At 36.5% G+C, this 24,191-nt stretch overlaps 1 protein-coding gene and 1 pseudogene across 2 annotated transcripts in view; both read left to right on the top strand.

Annotated features, from left to right (window-relative positions):
- Nucleotides 1-1,583, top strand: part of LOC311074444 (inter-alpha-trypsin inhibitor heavy chain H3-like) — a 42,518-nt pseudogene extending 40,935 nt beyond the window's left edge. The window contains exons 16-18 of the transcript XR_014609548.1: nucleotides 638-783; nucleotides 917-1,001; nucleotides 1,082-1,583. The product of XR_014609548.1 is annotated as an inter-alpha-trypsin inhibitor heavy chain H3-like (transcript). The remainder of the gene's footprint in view (nucleotides 1-637; nucleotides 784-916; nucleotides 1,002-1,081) is intronic.
- A 128-nt stretch (nucleotides 1,584-1,711) lies between these two features.
- LOC311074584 (uncharacterized protein) overlaps nucleotides 1,712-24,191 on the top strand; it is a 54,089-nt gene continuing 31,609 nt past the window's right edge. The window contains 26 exon segments of the mRNA XM_084101290.1: nucleotides 1,712-1,859; nucleotides 2,693-2,856; nucleotides 3,035-3,139; nucleotides 3,225-3,387; nucleotides 3,466-3,576; nucleotides 3,680-3,808; nucleotides 3,894-4,010; nucleotides 4,198-4,366; nucleotides 4,444-4,554; nucleotides 4,823-5,004; nucleotides 5,100-5,248; nucleotides 5,250-5,277; nucleotides 5,509-5,636; nucleotides 5,707-5,879; nucleotides 11,230-11,279; nucleotides 16,051-16,131; nucleotides 17,665-17,822; nucleotides 18,001-18,105; nucleotides 20,790-20,952; nucleotides 21,062-21,166; nucleotides 21,279-21,407; nucleotides 21,597-21,713; nucleotides 21,841-22,009; nucleotides 22,196-22,312; nucleotides 22,545-22,726; nucleotides 22,876-23,055. Of these exon segments, the coding sequence (XP_083957416.1) occupies nucleotides 1,782-1,859; nucleotides 2,693-2,856; nucleotides 3,035-3,139; nucleotides 3,225-3,387; nucleotides 3,466-3,576; nucleotides 3,680-3,808; nucleotides 3,894-4,010; nucleotides 4,198-4,366; nucleotides 4,444-4,554; nucleotides 4,823-5,004; nucleotides 5,100-5,248; nucleotides 5,250-5,277; nucleotides 5,509-5,636; nucleotides 5,707-5,879; nucleotides 11,230-11,279; nucleotides 16,051-16,131; nucleotides 17,665-17,822; nucleotides 18,001-18,105; nucleotides 20,790-20,952; nucleotides 21,062-21,166; nucleotides 21,279-21,407; nucleotides 21,597-21,713; nucleotides 21,841-22,009; nucleotides 22,196-22,312; nucleotides 22,545-22,726; nucleotides 22,876-23,055 (3,363 nt within the window). The 5' untranslated portion in view covers nucleotides 1,712-1,781.

The following is a 24,191-nucleotide window of genomic DNA, read 5'->3' as shown; positions in this document are numbered from 1 at the left end:
CTATAGTCAGCTTGCGTGTATAAAATATACAGTACAGTACGCTTTAAATGATTATTCATATACTGTATGTTAAAATGCCCTACTTTAATGACAATACAAGGTGATGTAGCTGTTGTGGAAAGAATAAAAGAAAACCAGTGGGTAAAGAATACCAGTCACAGCAGCAATCGTTCTCCCCTCCACCATGTTTAAAGTTTATGGCACGCCCAACTCGGGTCCTTGGGTAACCCGAACTTTCATGTCCAATTTTAAAATAAGAAACTCGTATTTACAATAATTCCGAAAGCATGTGAAGGCAGCATAAAATTATATTATCGTTTTCCAGTAGATGATTTGAGAGGTCGTTCATGTCCAACTTCCGACTAAGAAACTCGTATTTACAATAATTCGGATAGCACGTGAAGGCAGCATAAATGCTCGAGGTCTTTAAAGCAGGTTAGATTCTGATTAGCTGGCAATGTTTATATTGTACATCATCTTGGAATAAAACGCTCTGAAATTGATTGCAATTTTATCATTCCTCTGTGTCGGAATCATTATATTTGTGGACTTCCCTATTCTCATAGAATTAGAATGATTATTAAAACTTTACCATTATCGTTAACATTATAGTAATCATTCTTTACTCTGTCAACAGCGTGTCTCTGATTCTACGAAGTAATGAAATGGACGTTACCATGGGAAACATGCGCTTTGTCATTCTTCTTCATAAAAAAGATGAAGTTTTTCTGTGGCCTGCCATTTGGCAGCAGCCAAAAGATGTCAGTTGGACAGGAATTTTAGGTAAGAGTGTCCTTATACGTTATGAATCGACACTTAATCTCTACTTATAGCAAAGATGGTCTGTAAATGATGATATGGTGGTTATTAAACCAACACAAGGAAATAATAAAATGTCTGTGGATAATATTTAAAGGAGAAGCTGATATTAAATATGAGGAGATCCCAGGATCAGAAACACCAACTTTAAAGTTAAAGGACAACGAAGTGATGACATCTTGGTAATCAAAAAACATTTTAAGTTTTAAGTGTATTTAAATTTTAACATATTAAAATTTTAAGTGTATCTTGTTAATTTCAGGGTGATGGTGAAGGACTACAGACTTCCTTCTGCTCCTGTTGTTGGATGTTGGCTCGTACCATTCCAGGTTGTTGCGCAGCGGGAGCTCTCTGACTTCACTGTCACTCAGTTGTAGAGTTCAGCAAAATGTACTTAAGAATTTATATTATGTTTTATCATGCTGACCTCAATATGGAAATGGTTGAATAAAAAGCTATGTAATTACCATCTTTACCATCATTTCCCTCTGCTTTAGGGTGCTGGAATTACTCACCACTTTACACTATTTCGCTATTTGTTGCGCTATGTCTTTGAATGTTTATCAATATGATTTTCTTTGCCCACACATATGCAATTGTGCTTCAGCTGGCAAACCATGCGATGAAATAGCAGTTAAAATTGCACACCAGAAACTGTACGTATTGGTGCCTTTCTAAGTATTGATTGTCATTATTTCTGTCGGCCTAAAATATGTATTTTTTAAGGTTATGTCTGATAATAAAATAAAAACAAAGAAGCAAAATACAGAGTGTAAATTATTTACAAATTAGATAATCTATTTTCTTAAAAGCATGTCTCAATATTGACTTTTGAGGGGTTCAAGAGACTGATTACAAATAAAGGGGGTGGTTCCTGAATCCTGTCAATAATAGCCAATCGCATGATGTGGACAGGAGTTTAAAGGCAGTGTGTGTTTCGAGGTCTGTTTTCTGAGCAGGTCATGATGGATCGAGCAGCTCTCGGACTGATTCTCTTGGGCGTCTTTCTCATCTCAGCCAGTTCACAACCTGTAAAGAAGGTGAGGGTTAACGCTCAGTTTAAGATGAAAATGATGCGAGTTAAAATTCTAAAAAAGAGATTAATTATTTGTATTTGAGATGAAGGTCCAGACAAATTAGATTTACTTCAAACATGTTGAATATACAATGTTCAAAAGTTTGAGGTCAGTAAGTTTTTTAAAGAAATTAAAACTTATAATTAAAATGATCAAAAGACATTCTTGAGATTTATAATGCTACAAAATATTTCTATTTTAAATAAAAACGGCTGTTTTAAACTTTATCATCAAAAAATCCTTTAACATTTTTAGCATGTTTTCCACAAAAATAATTTAGTTTTTAACACTAATAACAAATATTTCTTAAGCAGAAAATCTGCATATTAGAATGATTTCTGAAGGATCATGTGACAATGAAGACTGGAGTAATGATGCTGAAATTTCAGCTTTGATCACAGGAATAAATTTCATTTTAAAATGTAATATGATAGAAAACCTATTTCAAATATAAAAAAAAATCACAAAATTACTGATTTTAATGTATTTTAGATCAAATAAATGCAGCCTTGGTGAGCATAAAATACTTATTTCAAAAATTGTTAAAATTCGTACTGACTTTTGAACAGCAGTGTATTATTTTAATTGAGTAAATAGAACTATTGATTTCTCAGTGTAAACCGATGTAGTCATCAAAATGTATTTGTTTTTTAGTCCAAAGGCCTTTTCTCCATGCCATTTTCGAGCAGTAAATATTTGAACAATCCCACGCAAATAGGAGTAAATGCACCATCCAAAAACCCTCTGTCATATGAACATGTAATTTAATATGACTGTACGGTTTGATGTCTCAACAGAAACAAAATGTGGATATATACAGCTTCTACATTAACTCCACGGTCACCAGTCGCTACGCCACAACCGTCATCACAAGCCGTGTGGCGAACACAGTGAATGAATCTCAAGAGATCCAGTTTGAGGTCAAGATACCCAAGAATGCCTTCATCAGCAAATTCAGAATGTAGGGAAACATGAGTTGTGTTATATAAGTAGAGATAGAGTGGTAAAGAAGCCATATGTTCTCAGGTCATGTCTGCTAATGCAGCTAAACAGCAACAAAATAAAGATTTATAAATAATTTTATGCAACAAGTCTGAAATACACATATTAAGAGGATGTCTTTGTCATTTTCTCCATAGGACCACAGAGGGGAAGATATATGATGGAGTTGTGAAGGAAAAGCAGGAAGCTCAGCAACAGTACAGTCGAGCAGTATCTCGAGGAGAAAGTGCTGGACTGATCAAGTACTGGACATTCAAAATAAATAGATCCATGAAATGTGTTTTTATAGCATGTTTACTAATATGCTGGAATTAATTTGTATTTCAGATCTGTTGGAAGGACTTTAGAAGACTTTAAAACTTCAGTGACGGTGGCTGCTTTTAGTAAAGTGACTTTTGAGTTGACTTACGAAGAACTGCTAAAGCGTCGCCTTGGCAAATATGAGCTACTCATCAATGCCCAACCAATGCAGCCGGTGGCGGACTTCAAGGTATGAGAAGAAACAAAGAGGGAAATAGATCATCAATTAAGCTGGATATAAAGATCATATTTCTTTTACTCACTTTAGATGGATGTTCACATACAAGAGAAACCAGGAATTTCCTTCTTGGAGGTGAAAGGAGATTTGAGCTCCGATGATCTGGCCAATGCCATCAAAACCACCAGAGCAGACAAAGAAGTAAAAGAGCTTAAAATGAGGGGTAAAACACTCAGCTTAAATGTTCTCATTATGATACTACACTTCAAGCAAAGTTACCAGATGACCAAACTGATCATTTCAGGCATGGGTGACCTTCTACCCCACTCGAGATCAACAGACCAAGTGTAAAAGCTGTGGAGAAAATGGACTGAATGGTGACCTGCTTATAACATATGATGTCGAGAGACCAAATCATCAAGGAGAAGTCATGGTACATTTTTCAATAACACACTTTACGACATTAAAATAAATTTGAGTGTACTACATATTCAGAATGTACTTTTGTTTTCTCTCAGGTATCAAATGGCTATTTTGTCCACTACTTTGCACCCTCTGATGTTCCACGTATTCCCAAAAATGTGTTTTTTATCATTGACCGGAGCGGTTCTATGAGCGGCAGAAAAATACATCAGGTAAATGTCAACGTTAAGTTCAGCCAAATCAATTAAAAGGAAATAACAAGCAATGCATTTTTATGGCAAAACCCTTGAAGGACATTTTTGAAGGATCTTGCAGCATTGTGCATTTATGTTAAAATAACAAGGATTTATTTATTGAAATCATTGTGGAGAATAACTTAAAGAAAGTGTGTTTCTTTAGACTCGTTTGGCACTGCTAAAGATTTTAAGTGATCTTGATGAGGATGACCACTTTGGATTGATCACCTTCGACAGTGAAATTAAAACATGGAAGAATGAACTCCTGAAAGCTACCAAGGGAAACCTGGAGACTGCAAAATCTTTTGTGAAGGAGATCAGTGATAGAGGAGGTGAGTTCCTTTACTCTAAATGGGGAGTTAGAAAGTTGTACCTCAATGTGACACAACTATGTTTGTTCTTCCTTTAGCCACAGACATTAACGCTGCAGTTCTAGCAGGAGTGGACATGATCAATCGACATCCACGAGAAGGAACCGCCTCCATCCTGATACTGCTGACTGATGGAGATCCCACTTCAGGCACAGATTCACTGACAAACACAAGCTAATATGTTTTATCCTAACAGTTCACTCAGTGTAATTAAAGATGTGTTAATAAAAGGTTTTAGATCTAATTAAAATACATGTAGGACCAGTGATCAGTTTAGTTATTGTCTTTTTCAGTAAGAGAAAAGAATAAGAAATATGAAATTGGCCATTACATTCATTGCTTTGTGATCACTCAAAAAATGTCATGATTTTCAAGCATGTATTGTTGGTAGTCTGACTTATTTTTCCTCTCTAACAGGTGAAACTAATAAAGAGAGGATAATGGCCAATGTGAAAGAGGCAATTGGTCTAGATTTTCCCCTCTATTGTCTTGGTTTTGGATATGATGTTAACTTTGACTTCCTGACAAAGATGTCACTGGAAAATGGTGGAGTTGCTCGCAGGATTTATGAAGATTCGGACGCTGATCTACAGCTGCAGGTGAACGACAGAGAATCAGCTGTGAATTCATCCTCAGTGCTTTTCTGTTCTGTGTTTCAATGCATTTAAACCCTTTATTTCGGTTTGTACTGTAGGGCTTCTATGACGAAGTTGCCGTCCCTCTCCTCACTGATATTCAACTTAAATACACAGGAGGGACAAACCTTACCAAGACCAGCTTTAGCCTGTACTTCAACGGCTCTGAGATTGTGGTATCGGGACAAATCACAGACAACAGTGTGGAGTTTCATCACTGAAGTCATTGCAGTATCAGTAAGATCATCATGGTGCTTTACAATATATCAAATTGGTAGGGATTGAGTGGGCTGTTTTTTATCGACAGTCTCAACCGAGGTCATTATATTGGATATTTGGATAATTGATGATCAATTGTTTAAGAGTTTGGAATAATGGTCACTTTGTTTTCCGAGAAAGTTATTGATGAAAGTGGTAATGACTGCATTCCTGATGAAAATGTTCACTAGTATTTTTATTTCTGAGCAGAAAGGCAGTAATGTGACGTATCATGAAACTGTTACGGCAAAAGACCCCAGTGATGTCCCACCTGAGGATGAGGATTTCATGCCGAGACTGTGGGCCTACCTTACAGTGAAGCAAATTCTGGAAAGGCAGTAAGTTTATTGAGTGATATGACATTCTGTTTTTTTTTTGTTGGACATTGAGGACATCTTTCTGTCACAGAGTGCTTCTTAAAGGACAGGAGAAAAAGGATGAAAAGAAAGAAGCTCTCAAACTGTCCCTGAAATACCAGTTTGTCACGTCCCTCACCTCTATGGTCGTCACGAAGCCACAGGAAGATGAAGTAGAAGTTGCCGACAAACCCAAAGAGGGAGGAGAGGAACCCAGACCTCCAGGTGAGAACTGAGAAGTTTTAGTATTAGGGGGGCGTCTTCATTCTCCCGGTAGTGTGGGCTGTCATGATAGCTCGTCGGCTGCACGATTGAGCTCGCCTGAGATGTGAATGGCTTGAAGCGACCTCAGATGCTTCTGACTCCAGAGGAGGAGATGGCGAGCGAGTTGCGATATGTGACGGGACATTTGACTAAAAAGTTTTTTTTTTCAGGATTCTTTGAATAGAAAGTTTCAGAGTTTTCTGAAATGGAAAGCTTTTCTAACGTTATAAATGTCTAACGTTATACTGTCACTTTTGATCAATTGAATGCATCCTTGCCTATTACTTTTCTTAATTTCTTAAAAAAATCTTACTGACCCCAAATTACTTTTACCGGTTCTTTGTGGCAAACTTTATGCATGCGGTCGTGCGCTTGAGTGCAGCTATATTACGTAAACTATCATTATCCTGTAGGCTATATAGCCTATTTAAGTAATTCAATTAATATAAAGGGGCGATTTGTCCACAAATGGCTTAAATGAAACTATAGTCGACTAGAAAATGTTTTGTTTTTTTTGTCGGAGGCAGCCCTTATTCCACATATTTACAAACGCTGTGGGCGCACCGCTTCATCTTGCTTGGAGAATGTTTGTCGGACCTGCTCACATAGTAACGGTTGCTATGATGTGTGATTGGACAATGGCCGTTTTGGGGGAGGGGCCGGCGAAAGGTCAATTGGAAAGAGTGGAATTTTTTTTTAATTCGAAGCCAATCAAATGCCGTGTAGGAAATTAACAGCAGGACACAATATGACCTTTGAAATTATTTAGGAGGATGGCGACACCTGCTGACCTTGAAGTACCGTGGCTAAAGTAAACTTCATCTCCCCATTGTTTAGACCAAAATATAACATCATCAACCTTAGAATGGGTTTCCTGCAAAAAAATTATATTTGACTTCTTCCCTTTACAAAATAAAAAAATACTTTTCCTTTTTGTCATGTCTCTTAAACCCCTTGCATTAACAGAAATTAGAGAAATGTTACTCTTTAAACTGAACATGGAACAACAAAGGATATACTTGTGCTGGATGCGTGCGCGCGACCAGAGAAGCCATTTTCACTGTTCAGGAGAGCTCCATGTGGTTGTTCGTGCATTGATCGGATTTACTGTGTTATACGATCTTCTTTCTTGGTAAATATTACTCCAATATCTTTAATATGCACAAATAAGTAGTGATGGCAAAATGAGGCTTCCTGAACCACTGAGACCTCGCAGCCCATTGCTTCAGCCAAAGGTTCATTACTCGAAGCTTCATTCAACATTGCTCACTAGTGACACCTAGCTACTGTGCAAAGACATAGCAGACAAATTAATTTATTCTGAACCAGTGCCCCGAATTAATGAAATCTTTCATTTGCATTAATAAAAAGACCTGAGCAGACATTTGTCCATTGCCTGGGTATCAAATAAAATATGTATCTTTCTCAGTCTGAATTTACTTGTGCAAAGACAACTGTCACACACAGTTCATTAATTATTCATAAATTGTTTGGATAGTGACAGTATGAACAACAAAAGTGAGACTGTGTTGAGTGCAGTGCTTGTGGTGGGTAAAGTAAACTGCAACAGAAAAGTCAAGTCAAGTCAAGTCACCTTTATTTATATAGCGCTTTTTACAATACAGATTGTATCAAAGCAGCTTCACATTGATAAAATGAAAAAAATACAACAAAGTTTGTTTCTAGAAGAAAATTGCATCATTGTCCACCCTAATTAGGCAGATCAATAATATCGTTGAATATTAAATGTCCCCAACTAAGCAAGCCAAGGCAACAGTGGCTTTTGTGTGGGGTGGGAAAGGTTAAGAATTGTTTGTGGGTTGTTTAGTGCATTGAACTGTTACTAGTTTTAGTGCAGTGTTGTGCTTATGCGACTGGGGATATAGAGGATGGGTGAAGAAAGGATTACAAATTATTTTTATTAAGGAACAGAATTTTTTTCAAGTGTGTTGGGGTTTAGACGATTTCTCTTCTTGGACAAAACCTCTCCAGCCTTGGAAAAAATCCTTTCGCATGGAACAGAGGATGCAGGGGAACATAAAAACACCAGTGCTAGCTGATATAAATGAGGATACTGGTGCTTATGTTGAGCCCAATATACTAGTGGATCCTCAGATCTTGTGAGATTCACTTCTGATAAATATCGGTCCACTTCTACAGTAGCATCTGCTGTTGTACTGAGCTCCTCCTATTGTGATCAACCGTGCTATCCAGCAGATGCCAAAGGTCACCTAAAGGTACAAAGAAAAAGAAAATCCATTAACAATGATTCACAGTACTAATCACTAATGTGAACATTCACACAACAAAGACATACTACTTACTGTTGTTGAAGAGGATCAAAAAATCCAAAGCAATCCAAATAATCTTATCTAATTAATATAATACTATAATATAGGCTAGCTACTATAATTAATAATAACAATAATCCTCCTGGGACCCAGGAATAGACTTTTGTCCACTGTAGTGGACATTATATTTTAGTGAATTTCTTTGACATCATACATGTCACATGTCCTGTAAAGAGCACATTCAGGACTTTTCAGAGAGACCAAATGTTTGGAGGTTTCACCATGAAAATAACTTCTCTTTGGTCTTTAAAAATGTCTGACATTAATTTAGTGATCAAATGTAGGAAATATGATAATAAATTGTAATTATAATTTAAATCAGACTACTTTTGAAATTGTATTTCATTAACCAACATATGAAGACAACATCTCAGGAAAGTGTTATGGGGTTTGTTTTACGGTGTGTACTTTACTCTTAACACCTTTTACCTATTTATTTATTATTCTCAGGTAAGGTAAAGAAAGTCAAATCTGACCTAAACCGTAAGCATTCAAAAGGTACTTACAATTTGGTCAGAAGACTCCTCTGTGGTTATGTTCTCATTAAAAGTCTTCCAGCATCATAAATCTCAGTAGACAGATTTTGTAATCAATTAAATTTCTTTTAATTGGTTACTTTTCTTTTTATAATAAACAAAAATATAAAGGCGAATACAACTTCATCGTTTAAGTATACAATACAATAATCACGTTTTGAATCAAAGGTGTAGTAAGCTCTGGGCTTCTTATCTTCTGCTTGGGGTTTCTTGTCCCCAGCTCTGGGCTTCTAGGCGTCGGGGGCTCTGGCGTATCAGTATCCCAAGAGGCAGTCAGTTCATCAGTCTTTTATACTCCTTGTTTACAACAGGCATTTGGTTGACACTCCTCCAAAGTTTCCCAGATCCTTCTCCAGGCAGGTGCAAGCGGTCCAGCTCTTCATGTCCTTGAACTCCAGTAAACTCAACTAAGATGGCTGAGTTCATTTACAACTCTAGGAGTCTAGCGCACACACATAATCGCACTTTTCTGCTCCTCTTAACATGGGTTGGCACAGTCACATAACCAATTACTGTACATCTATGCCAAAACAATATAACCCATCTTTTACAAACAAAATAAATAACAACATTGAATGCAATGCATTATATCCAATACATTGGCTAAATATGTGTAACAATAAAGGCATTTATAATAAACAAGGAGGCAGGTAATTGCATTTTCTTGATATTATACAACAATCAGAATGGCCGTGGACGGCGTTGTGCCACACATAACCACGTTAAAGTAATAGTTCACCCCAATATGAAAATTAGCCAATGATTTACTCACCCTGAAGTCATCCTATGTGTATATTAAATTCTTCTTTCAGACGAATACATTAGGAGTTATATATATATATATATATATATATATATATATATATATATATATATATATATATATATATATAACTCTTCCAAACTTTATAATGGCAGTGATATAGTGGCAGACTTGAGGGTGAGTAAATCATCATGGGCTAATTTTCATCTTTGGGTAAACTTTCCCATAATACTGATATCATGGCATCTAACAGCACAGGTGCAGGAAATTGGGAGATGTATTCCGTTAATCAGTTTTAGTTCTATGGCTGAATTTGAACAAACTTAAAAACACTTTTCAAGTGAAGTACATGAGCACATGTTTATGGTCACTCTGTGGTCTAACTTAATAAAAAATAAAATAAAATTGACCCTAATTTTATGCTGATTTATTTTCTACTGCAGGACACAGAGCCAGAAGACATTCACAAGGGGAGAAGAGAGGATCTTAACTATTGTTGAAGATGGTGTTGTCACTGTCCACTCAAACCCAAATATAAGGTGCCTCTTTGTAGTACTATATGATCAGATTAGGCTGGATAATGTGCAAGAACTTTGCCACAGGTTACTCTCCTATTTGGCTTGATTTATGCCCTCAATGTGAACTATCCTAAATTATTAAAATACACTTTTGACTAAATTAATAATTGTTTATTGGTCTTGACCTAAAGTGCTCAGCAATAGTCCCGTCTATCAAAAAAATATTGTTCAAGTAGCTGCAATCCATAATTGTAAGATTGAGCATTTATTTATTCCAGTTTGTACTCTAATTTAGTGCATAGTCTTTTTGTGACTTCCATTCTTCTCTAGAACAAAGAATTTGTAGTTTGTTTACTGTTTCTCCCAAAACTGTTTTACTTCTTAAAATACAAATTAAAGCTGCATGTGTCTTGCACATTAGAAATTAAGTCCTATAAGTTTGAGACTGAAAAAAGTAAATAAATGTGATTTTAGGGTAAAATATTCCTTTGAAAAAAATATTATTGCCATGATGACAGCTGATTTAAATGACATTTGTATTTGTCTTCAACATGCTTATGAATAAATGTTTTGTTAACATTGACTCAGTTTTCAGTTTCTGACTTCAGCAAAATGATTGTAGTTTCCAGTGGTAACATATTATTACTTGGTACCAATTTCCAATAGGATTTTTTTGTTTACTCAACTTCGGACATTGAGTTCTACAGACAAAAAATGTTGAATTGACACAACTTAAAAAGGTTTGTTAAAAAATAGTTGCATCTCTCCAGAAAACTAACAATCTTAAGTTAACCCAATTAAATATTTTTTGTATGACTTACAACTTAATTTCAGTCAGTACAACTGTTATTTACAAAAGTTGAGTAAACAAGAAAAAGCCAAAGGAAATTGGTACTAAGATTTTTTTTGTTGAACTGGCAAATTTTTTTTTACAGTGTGTGTTCACCTTATGTATAATAAAAAAAAAAAAAAAAAAAAGAACTCTGGATTTCCAGGGTACATTACAGCTGCATGAAGAACAAAACTTCCAATCATCTCTAAAGCCTTAATATCTATTATAAAACACATTTAAAATAAATGAGTGCATGGTATGAGTGCTGAACTCCCTTGTTTTACCTTTATGTTCCTCCACCTTTGCCGCAGGGCTGCCAGTGGTCCCGGTCTTTCTAAAGGAGGTGGTGTTTCTAAAGGAGGTAAGTTCCTGATAAATGATGAAAAAATAAGAATAATTTTACCACAAAATGAAAGAAAAGTAGAAGATTTAACATTAAACAACGTCTAGACAAAGTGACACGGTCCTTATTCCAAGAATTGTTGGTGCACAGAGCCCTGAAAAGGGAAACCACTTCATTTTGTGGGTATGTGTGGATAAAAAAATAAATTTTTACTCAACAGTTGTTACTCTGGTTAAAGCGATTTCTGTTTATTTTGTAAAGGTCTTGGATGGTTTGCTGAATCGTTTTCGAGTTTACGACCCCACTGGCAACTACAAGTCAATTTCTGAAAATACTTGGGACTTGGGAAAATGGACTGTTGAGTACCCAGAACAGTGGAGGCTGTGGGGTTTTGGTTTGTACAGTAAGTTAAATAAATTTATTTATTTTATTTAATTTTTATCTACATTACTTTAACATCTTTTATTGTTTATGTAATATGTTTATTGCATTAGATGGCAGAAATGGAGGTGAGGGACAAATGGACCTCTATGAAAAAACGAAGTGATACAGGGAGAAGATCTGTGGCATCTGAGAAGATATCACGCATCATCAATGGCAGCATATGCTGTTCAGCATATGAAGTATAAAAGGTATGTGTAAAATGTTTGTCCTCATTCATATAAATCAATTTAAAAGTTTAATAATTCAAGTAGATCGATGATTTTTAAAATATAGGACAGTCGAGGAGGTGGGAAAAAAAGGAATTTGTTCTCTTGTCAGTGATACTGAAATTCTGGTACATATAAGACTTTACAAAATGTAAAATGGCTAGATATTGTTTGCTATACTAAATATTTTTTTCAGGAGTTGTTTCAAGGAATTGTGAAAGGCTCACTGAAACCCATGTGGAACAAATGGTGGCAAATAAAGACTGGGAAAATGACAAAACCTAAGAGCTTTCATCCAGCCTTGTCAGCACATGTTGAGGAACTTCTAGGACACATCGACAACATTGTGTTTGAGCAAAAGAAGGACAAAAAGCTTGAACATACTGACCTTTCAATGTTGACATTAACTGCGATGGCCTGAAAACTAACTAATTCTTTTGGCTGGGAAGCCATCTCTTGTTTCGGTGAGCTCCTGATAAATGATGAAAAAATAAGAATAGTTTTACCACAAAATGAAAGAAAAGTAGAAGATTTAACATTAAACAATGGTAAAAAAACAAACAAATTAGCTACATGCAAAACAAGACCGCCGTGACACAGGACTGTTTGCAGAGGCTGTGGATTACAGGTAATAATGTATAATGTTCAGTTTCTTTGACAGACCAATTGTTTTGCTTCATACGACCTCAATGAATCGTCAGGAGCCACAGGTATTAATTTTGTTTTGCCTGTAATATGTTTTTTTGACTCAAACCGACTGTAACAATTGACTTGCATTATATGAATCATCAAGGACCACATTTTCAGCTAAAAATCTTTACTGTTTAAGTTGCGTAGCTGTCAATGGAGGGAAAGAAATCTCAGATTTCATTAAAAAGATCTCAATTAATTTGTGTTCAGAAGATGAATAAAAGTCTTACTGGTTTGGAATGACATGAAAGTGAGTAATTAATGACAGAATTTACATTTTTGTGTGAACTATCCCGTTAACGGCAAGTAGAGACTTAAGTGTTTTATATAAACTTTGAGTACTTGTGCAAAAATGATCAAAATAAAAAGAAAAGATGCACAGTGGCACTGTTTTGCATTGTTTCTTTTGTGAATTTGTTTTAATATGCTTAATAAATAAAAAATGGATCAAAAGTAAAGCCCTTGAATATGTCAAATTTACTGTCCAAATATTTTTTCTTTGAATGCATGTTTACTGTGAAGTAGTGGCTGTGAGTTAGTGCTAACAATAGATTATCAGGTGGTATTTTAGTGTAAAAAAGTACAGTAATTCAACTTTTTATTGCCTAAGCATTTTGTGTTAAAAACAGAAAAAATATCAGTGGCATAAGATATAAGATCATGTAAATGAGAAGATTCATGAAATTCTAGATATGTAGAGCGAGCGAGTGTGTTTGTGTACTGTCAACAAAATGAGCTGGCCCTGATCCGGTGTTGTGCCTAATTCCGACCCCCCGGCACGAGACTACCCCCTGTCGCGTGCACGCGGACAGTACCGCTGTGTTTCCAGTAGATGGCAGTTGAAACACAAAAAGTCCGGTCAAATGCTTCACTGATTCCAACTCCAAAATCTATGCATTTTCCTGTAGATGGCAGTGCTAGCTCAGAAACGTATTTAATTACTTTTCAACCCTATAATCGTAAACGAGACTGGTATGTCCGTTGCAAATCTCTTTTGATAACGCGTCGATGGCGTCTTTTTCCATTTTTTTTCTTCTTCTTCTTTTTTCTTTTCTGCTTAGATGCAAACCCAGTAGGCCTGTGTATTAGCTGATTTTTGCAATAAAGTGTTATGCCTTACAAAATAAATTCAGTTTATCAATACGAACCTTCTTTTGTTATAATAAAACGTGTACACATAGGCCTACTCTTGTAATGATGTTAAAATGTACAACATATTTTCTTAGATCTCACATCTGTTAAAACTGTACATGAAGTAGACTGTCTTTCTTGCAATGTTAGTGGAAATTAATATTAGCACATATCACAGTAATATAACTTTATGTTCCAAAGTAGAACCCAATAATGGGTAATGCCACTTAAACCGAAATGTGTATAATATTCCAATAAATTTATGAACTAAAATAATAATAAAAAATATTGCATGAATCAGAATTAGCTTTATTGCCAAGTGTGCTTGCACACACAAGGCGATTTTCTTGGTACTGAAGCTTCCAGTGCACATATACAAATACAACAAGAAACACAGTACTACAATGATTAGATTAGAATAAAATATAAAATTATAAAGACACAATTAGTTTTAGTCATAATGAACATTATAAATAATGTATTTATATTATTACATGTTATATATATTATATTATATGTATTATAAATAATAACAGTATTATAAATCATATAAATGTCAACTGAGTTTAGAAAGATATTGCTCTAAACAGAGTATTGCACTTACAGGCATATGCCTTGGGAGGCATTTAACTGTTCAAAACGGAAATGGCCGGTGGGAAAACACTGTTCCTGTGCCTAGGTGTTCTGAAAATGATCATGTTGCGTTAGATTTAGGGGGTATTATTTGGTCAGGCCCGTTTAAACCCACCTGCCTGGATTATACCCCCCGATTTCTTCTCTCTAAATACTCAAATGGTTCCTAAAATGGGTCTGACACACCTACACCACCAATACTGTGTGCAAAATGCTATATTTCACTATACTAACATGGGCAGATTTAGTATGGGGGGGGGGGGGTCTTATTTGGGCAGGCCCGTTTCAACCCACCTGCCTGGATTATACCCCCCGATTTCTTCTCTCTAAATACTCAAATGGTTCCTAAAATGGGTCTGACACACCTACACCACCAATACTGTGTGCAAAATGCTATATTTCACTATACTAACATGGGCAGATTTAGTATGGGGGGGGGGGGGGGGGGGGTCTTATTTGGGCAGGCCCGTTTTTACCCACCTGCCTGGATTATACCCCCCCTATTTCTTCACTCTAAATACACAAATGGTTCCTAAAATGGGTTAAACACACCTACACCAGCAATACTGTGTGTAAAATGCTACATTTCACTATATTAACATGGGCAGATTTAGTATTTGGGGTCGGGGGGTACAATTTGGGCAGGCCCGTCTCAACCCATCTGCCTGGATTATACCCCCCTATTTCTTCTCTCTAAATACACAAATGGTTCCTAAAATGGGTTCGACACACCTACACCAGCAATACTGTGTGTAAAATGCTACATTTCACTATATTAACATGGGCAGATTTAGTATGGGGGGGGGGGGGGGTCTTATTTGGGCAGGCCCGTTTCAACCCATCTGCCTGGATTATACCCCCCTATTTCTTCTCTCTAAATACACAAATGGTTCCTAAAATGGGTTAGACACACCTACACCAGTAATACTGTGTGTAAAATGCTACATTTCACTCTATTAACATGGGCAGATTTAGTATTTGGGGTCGGGGGGTACAATTTGGGCAGGGCCGTCTCAACCCATCTGCCTGGATTATACCCCCCTATTTCTTCTCTCTAAATACACAAATGGTTCCTAAAATGGGTTAGACACACCTACACCAGCAATACTGTGTGTAAAATGCTACATTTCACTATATTAACATGGGCAGATTAGTATTTGGGGTCGGGGGGGCTTATTTGGCATAAGTGAGTCGCTCGCTGTGTGAGGAGAGTGAGTCGCTCGCTGTGTGAGGAAAGTGAGTCGCTCGCTGTGTGAGGTGAATCGCCCGCTGTGTGAGGAAAGTGAGTCGCCCGCTGTGTGAGGAAAGTGAGTCGCTCGCTGTGTGAGGAGGGTACGTATACAGATCCACCGCTGGCCTATCAGTGGGAAAGTCAGTAGCTAGTGGCTATAGTAAAGTGACTTCCCACTACAAATCATTAGTCCTATTTTTGAACCTTCCGGCCCGCCATATTTTCTCAGTCTAGAAAGCTCCAAATTAAAAAATTTCTTCACATTTCTTCTACATAAATGACCTATTTTAAATACACATTCATCTTTCCAGAGGTGAAGTATCCCTTTAAGTGCCCCGTATACGGGAGGGTGACAGTTAAAGGGTTAAAGGGGCAGTGTCTGTGCCCTGCCAATGATAACCAATAGTGGCTTATACAGTTTTCTGTTTGGAGTTCTTTTTGCATTTCTTCTCAGTTCACCATGGACAAAGCTGCACTGAGACTAACTTTGTTCGGCCTTCTGTTTACTTGTGTCAACTTGGCTGCTACAAACAAGGTAAAACAACAGGTTACAAAGTGCATTTGGGGGAAATAGCCTTCATTATTTCTCAGTTTTCTTGACTTTACAAGCTGTTATTCTCAAAATAGTTAATTGAGAGAGAGGTATGCAAAAAATGGAACAAAACTAAATAAGTACACCCTTGAGCTCTATTCAGACGGTATTTGTTTCTCATTTGGACGTCTGTAAAAAATAAATGTATATTACACCTCAGTGATTGTGCATTCGATTTGGATGGCGATTTATTAACCCCTCATTTACCCCTCATTTACACTGGTGTAAATGAGGGGTAAATGAGGGGTTAATAAATCGCCATCCGAACATCTAGGATGATAGACCATAATCCTACTAGACCAGACCATAATCGACAATGAGGTTCATTCATGTATTAGGCATCATAACTAACATGGTCAGGCTGGTTGTTTCCATGTTCTAATGCTGCGGCAGCTTCCCACAAAAGCTCACTAACAGATTTCGCCATATCTCGTCGTCTGGATTACAATATAATCACATTAAAATAATTTCGTTTCACACATTCAACTCATGCACACGGGACGTCGACGACTTCGCTTACAGAAGGCGTGTCTCAGCGCTGTTACTAGAATAAGCCACACCCACTCATTAACATAGAATTTGCATGCAGGTTGTCTTTGAAAATGAAAACGAAAATGAAAACTGTGAAATAAAAGAGGAATTAAAATGAAAACGAAAATTTACATTTGTATTTGAATTGTGTCACTATTATTGCGTGAGCATTACTAAAGAGCATTGTAAAAACTGTATTTGTAGTTTATTTTTCACGTTTGGCTTTTCATTTTAGTATTGGCAGTCTTGCCTCGAGACTGTAGTGAAAATGAAATGTGAAATCACCAATTGCATTTTATTTTTCAATTTGACAGGGATAATGCTGTGAAAATGAAATCATTTAATTTCATTCTCAATTTTGTCACATATTTTGCGTACTGTTTTCTGTAATGAAATCGTTAATCTGGTTTTAATTTTAATCATTTAATTTATTTATTTAAATTTGGCAGAAAATGCCTTCCATATCCCTTGACTATACTGGGCCTCAAAAATCTTAAAAAGTATGATACTACTTACTATCTTATGCAACACTGTTAAAAAGACCTGAATGATGTCATTTTATGGGCAGAGAATAGTTGGCGTGACAGCTGCACATTTTATTAAATATTTTCTAAGTAAAAATTCAGTGAAGTACCTCAGGGACATGTGCAATAGAAATAAGATATTTTATGATAATTTTTTTTATTTTTTTATTATTAATTATAATGGACGTAGCAAAGTATTGTGAATAGCTTTTAATATTTCATTTTGGAGAACCAACACTTTAAAAAGTCTGGGGGACTATTAAATATTACCGAATCCCTGGAATGACCCTTCTAAGGATGGCTAATGCCAATACCCCTTTTTTATTTAGTTAAAGAGAGTGTTTTTGCTGTATTAACAAACTTATCAATCTGTCCAATAAACCTGGCACAAGAGCACTGATACTTGTTCACTTTAATACAGAAAATAGATATTTACAGCTTCCACATTAGCTCTACGATCACCAGCCGCTATGCTACCACGGTCATCACAAGCCGTGTGAAAAACCTGTTGAAAGAGTCTCAAGAAGTCAATTTTGAGGTCAAGATACCCAAGAATGCATTCATCAGCCGGTTTAGAATGTAAGTAAATACACAATATTCAAGCTATAGTAAAACTTTCTCTAACACATTCACAAATGAATAGCCAGACTTACCTAATGTAAATTAAACCATTAAAAATTTAGTGCATTTATCTTAGTTATTACCTTTTGTCTAAGTTCCTGATTTTCATTGCTGATTACTGTCCTTTTCGCATTAGCACCATAGAGGGGAAGACATATGATGGAGTTGTGATGGATAAAGAGGAAGCTCAGAGGGAGTACAGTGGAGCAGCATCTCGAGGAAAAAGTGCTGGACTGAACAGGTACTTGGTATTTTAAAAAGAAAATTATTGCTGTAGCTCAAATGGTAGAGCATGGCACTAGCAATGTCAAGGTCATGATTCCCAAGGAATGCATGGACTGATTAAAACAACATAGACCTACCTTCATTGCAATGTAAGTTACTTTGGATAAGAGCATCTGCCAAATGCATATGGAAAATATAAATTATTTCATTAATTTCTTTAGCATTAAATAAGATTCAATTTAGATCAATAAAATGTATTTATTTTAGGATTATTAAATATTCTATTTCAGTGTTGGGCAGTAGCGTCGCTACAAGTAGGCCTAGTGACTTTACTAGCTAAACTACATTTCTCAATAGCGTGGTGGTAGCGTCGCTGTTTTCTGAATCAAATAGCTTTTCAGTAGCGAATCTCTTTTGTTGATCAAGTAGTGCAGTAGCGTCCACACAAGCTGAAGCTATATTTTCTGAAGCACATCTCAACTCGGGCGCCGCATGATTAACATCGCGCAACATCAGCATCACATGTAGTAAACCTTGTGAATTACGGCCGTTTCAGACCGCGAGCAGAGCGAATTGTTTTCGGCGTGTATGTTCAAGTGTAGGCTATGATGTGTGATTTGTGCATTTACTTTGCAAACTAAGCAATCATCGTGTCAATCGTCGAGTGCCTTGCCGTGACCAATGACGTATGATGTCGTGCGTGTGGATAAACGCCTGGATAAGTAGGGGAGACCGGGGACAGTTGCAACATGGGGATAGTTGCAACATGTAATTTTTCTCCATTCAGAAACAAGCTAGAGTGATGACCCTCCCCCCACCAAGAAGACAGTAGACATATTCAAAATATGCTGCTGCATTTATTGAACAAAACTTGTTTTGGATGTATGAAAGTAAAATTTTTCATGAGATATATTTTTGTCATACTGTCCTGACATTTTGTATGAATTAATCAAAACTTACTTAGTTTGAATTATTGTTTTGTTGACTTCTAAGTGACATGGTTAGCATGTGTCAAAGTCAGTGTGTTTAGCAGGCGTATGATGTTCTGTCATGGCTGATAGGGTCGGGGACGGTTGCAACAAGTTATAAATTGCATGTTTAATAAAAGTTTGTTGCATTGCAAATTGTTCAATTCTTCTTGTCTGACACTGAAATATGGAGAGATTGAATAGCATCTGTAACACCTGCACACTGAATCTATGTAGGCCTATGTTCTACACATAAACTAACAAAACTCAATAACTGTTATTTGATAAATATGACTAAGTAAATAAATAATAGGCTACAATAATATTATTGAAATAAATAATACTATAATATTATAGTAGGCCTAAAACAGTTTTTCAGAACAATATTTTCAGAATTCTATGCTCATTGAGACAAAAAGCTTAAGTTAATTAATGAAATTTAAGGTATTTTTAACATGTTGCAACCGTCCCTGGGTTGTGTTGCAACTGTCCCCTGGGCCGGGGTCAGTTGCAACATTTCGCTTCTTCCATTCAAATAAATACTGTGAACGATATATCATGTATAATCATATTTAAATGGTATGGGTAATTAGCAGACAGATGCAAGTTTAATATATACAAATTTGGTTAGTCTAGTCCAAATAGTCTCTGAGTAACTGAGAGAAATGCAAAAAGTGTGCACTGACTTGTGGTTAGGCCTATATGTTCAGTGATTTTTAAAGTAGCCTCATTAAGGCCTGCATGAAGTTGGAAATTATTTGCTGTTGCAAAGATTCGTTTATGAATGCACTTTTAAGAAAGTTGTGGAAATAAAATAACATTTACATTTTATCAGTTGTTATTGAAACTCATCATTGCCTGGAACACACAAAAGATGGCATTCACTGCAGAGGCGTGCAGGCGGACGGGATTTTGGGGAAAGGGGGGCTCGGCTGGCTCACATTCAACAAATTTGAAAGGGAGGCTCACATTCACCCAATTTGAAAACCCCTGCTATGGGATTTTGGCAAGACGACTGGCGAGCGTATACACATTAATTCACCTCTCAGTTTGCTTAGCGATCGCCAAAAAGAGCACAAATCACACCTCATACAAGGGCATTCACACCGCGAGAAGGAGCATCGTGTGAGGGTCAAGCTGGAGTGTCGCGCGAGCAGTAGGCTAGTGAAGCGGAGGGTTTCGGCGCCGAGTCTATTTTTCATTCACCACGCTCAATTATAGTGAAAGCACACTTTTGATGGACAAAATAAATATGACTTCACACTAAAAGTACCTAAAATGCACATAATTTGCATGTATAGTGTGTTTTAACAAGAACTGGAGTAGGCTATGTCAGAAATCAGAAAGACTCAAAAATATTTATAGCAAATGTACGTACCCATTTAAACGTGTTTTTTTTAATATATATAAAATAAATATTTGAGTGTGCTGTAAAGTGGTTAAAATAATGTAATCGGAATCAGCTAAAATCTGTATCGGCAGGTCAAACTCAATGACAAATCGGAATCGGACTAGAAAATTGTAATCGGTGCATCTCTATAATCTTTCTGATTGGCTGGTATCAAACACCATCACTTAATCTGATGTTCAACTAGATGTTTTCTTTCTTTCTTTCTTTCTACATTTGCCGTAGTATTGGTGTAGAGTAATTTAATTTAATGTAGAGTAACTGCTAGCTTAGCTCACTACATTTTCCAAGTAGTTTGCCCAACACTGTCTATTTCTATTTCAGTGCAGTTGGAAGGATTTTTGAAGACTTTAAAACTTCAGTGACGGTGGCTGCTTTTAGTAAAGTGACTTTTGAGTTGACTTACGAAGAACTGCTAAAGCGTCGCCTTGGCAAATATGAGCTACTCATCAGTGCCCAACCAATGCGGCCGGTGGCGGACTTCAAGGTAGGAGAAGAAACAAATCAAGATTGTTATAATGAAGATTTGTAAATGAAGGGATTTTTATTCATCATAATGAAAAAGAAATTGAAATGTAAAGTTTTATTTTGGTTAGATTGATGTACACATCCAAGAGAATCAAAGAATTTCCTTCATGGAGGTCAAGGGTGGTCTGAACACTAAAGGGCTGACCAATGCTGTCACAAGAGCAGACAAAGATGTAAGAAATAAAAATGGAAAAGAAAATAAATGATAAAAAACGCACCTTCTTGCTTGAAAATGTTAAAATGATTAAATAAAATGTGAAAACTTCTGTTGTTTTGCAATCTTAGGCATGGGTGAAGTTCTACCCCACTCGTGACCAGCAAACAAAGTGTGATGACTCTAGTAAAAATGGTCTGAATGGCAGCCTGATCATTATGTATGATGTTGAGAGACTAAAACAATGTGGAGATCTGAAGGTATGTTTATACTTAGGCATTTAAATATTAAATCACGTGTTCAAGAGACGTTCATGATGACAACCGGAAAGTGTTCACACTGACAGCAATTTACAGTAGTAACATAACGACCTGAAACATTCATTTTTAGTAAGAAAACTCACATACTGGTAAGTGTCACTCCCACTTGTCCCCTATCCTCTTTTTCAGGCATCAAATGGCTACTTTGTCCACTACTTTGCTCCTACAAATATTCAGAGCATTCCCAAAAATGTGGTGTTTATCATTGACCAGAGTAGCTCTATGGGGGGCAAAAAAATAGAGCAGGTGAATTTCTTTTTCAGTCATTTGTCCTTTTGTTTTTTACTTACTGAATTGTTGAATCCAAGAATAATACAGAGGAAATGATTATTTTTCATGTATGGCTACATAAATTGGAAGCATTATGTTTTAGACTTGTTTGGCAATGTTGAGGATTTTGAGTGACCTGGCAGAGGATGACCTCTTTGGATTGATCACGTTCAGCAGTCGCATTCAAACCTGGAAACCTGAACTTCTCAAAGCTACTGAAGGAAATGTGGAAGAAGCGAAGACGTTCGTGAAGGGGATTACAACTGGAGGAGGTAAAGTGTTCACCATCAGCCAACAGAACAAATGCATTTTAGAGAAAAAAAAATTCAAAAGAAAATGATGGCCCAAATGACACCATTCAGAAAACATTTGATCTCCATGGTTTCAGTAGTCACATGGGCAAATTTTTGAGTATAAAGTGACTAAAATCTATCTAAAATACATTTCTTTCCTTTCAGCCACAGACATAAATGCTGCAGTGCTAAAAGCTGTGGACATGATCAACAGCCTCAGAGACCCACAAGAGGGATCCACATCCATCCTGATCCTGCTGACTGATGGAAATCCCATTACAGGCACAAAATAACTGATTCACTCATTCATGCACACTTGTATATTGATAGGTTAGGTTGGGGTTAAATACTCCAAATACTCTACATACTGTAGGCTATTGCATATGAAGTCGCCAGAATTTTTTTTTTTTGTATGCATACTATGATCCAGTACACTAAAGGTTCCTGGAGTTTGCATTTAGTCAGCTTTTCTTCATCATCATGCCTAAAACCTTGTTCCTTTTTTTGTGAAAAGGTGAGACCGACCCAGTGAAGATTCAGCAAAATGTGAAAAAGGCCATTGGTGGAAAATTTCCTTTATACAGTTTGGGTTTTGGGTTTGATGTCAACTTTGAGTTTCTGAAGAAGTTGTCATTGGAAAATAACGGTGTTGCTCGCCGGATCATTAATTATTCTGATGCCGATCTACAACTGCAGGTCAGATATAAACAAAAAACTCTACTTGGATTTGAGTCCAGCTTGGGTCATTTCTCAATGTGCCATTTGCTGTTGCCAGTACTAAACATACACTTAACTTAAATTGTATAAATACAAGGATATATACAGAAACAATTTTATTCTGGTAGGGTTTCTACAAGGAAGTGGCCACTCCACTCTTGACTGATGTCAACCTTAACTACCAAGGGGTGGACAAATTAACCCAAACAACTTTCAAGCAGTACTACAACGGTTCTGAGATTGTGGTGGCAGGTCATATCATTGATAACTGTTCGGAAAGTTTCACCACTGAGGTCACTGCATTATCGGTAAGATAACCGGATTGGATTCTTTATTGTTTTAGTTTTTTTATTCTCTTTTATATTACTGTTATCTATGCATGTAAGGTGACCTTGGGTGTAATGAAAGGCGCTGTAGATAAAATGCATCATTATTATTATTATTACCCTTTACAGCAGGGATGAGCAACGTCGTTCCTGGAGTACCTCTGTCCTGCAGAGTTCATCTCCAACACTAATCAAACACACATGAACAAGCTAATCAATGTTTTCAGGATTACTAAGGCTGTGTTTACTCGCTTCTGACACTGATCGGAATTTGCTGCACATATGTAAACACAAAAATCTGCACAAGATCTGATTTTTTTTTGCATACAATCTGAGCCACTTCCAAATTTGCTTATAAATGAGATAGATATCCGATATCTGGACATCCGACCTACGTCTAAACGCGTATATCCGATTCCTCTTTGAATTCCAAACCACCACAAGGCGAGGGCAACACGTTTTCCTACAAAGATTGCTTTTTAATGTTGTATTATGAAGCAGATGAAAAAGCTTCACTATAGGCTACTCTCTCTCTCTCTCTCTCTCTCTCTCTCTCTATGGGTCTCATTAATTCATTACAAAAACTTAAATCTTACAGCGCTACTTTATTTCACTTTAGAATTCTAGATCTAACGAGCTGCAGACAAAATAACAAATGGAAATTACTTTTATTTTGCTGTATCTTTTTTCGTGCTGCAAAACATCCATGACAGCTGTTATCTTGTCCATGTTGGCAAATAATCATGGCCACCTGATATTAATTATTGTCACTTTGAACGCAAATCTAACTTACAGACAAGCATTTTAAAGGAATAGTTTGTCCACAAATTCTGTAATTATTTACTCATGCTCATGTCTTTTCAACTCGTTAGCTATTATAATATAATGATAAAATTGAATATTGTTATTCACTTATAATCATGAGAATATTCTTGAAAAAATCTCCTTTTGTGTTCAATGGAAAAAACATCAGAATACAGGTTTGGAATGTGAGTAAATAATGACACACATTGTCATTTTTGTGTAAACCTTATTAACTTTAAACTTCTAGAAGTGTTCAACACACTAGATCAGGGTTCTTCAAATCCAGCCCTGGAGGGCCACTGTCCTGCAGAGTT

This window comes from Abramis brama (genome assembly GCF_963993115.1).
Source record: "Abramis brama genome assembly, chromosome: 23".
NCBI classification, from domain to species: Eukaryota; Metazoa; Chordata; class Actinopteri; order Cypriniformes; family Leuciscidae; genus Abramis; species Abramis brama.
This window is presented reverse-complemented; position numbering and strand designations above follow the sequence as displayed.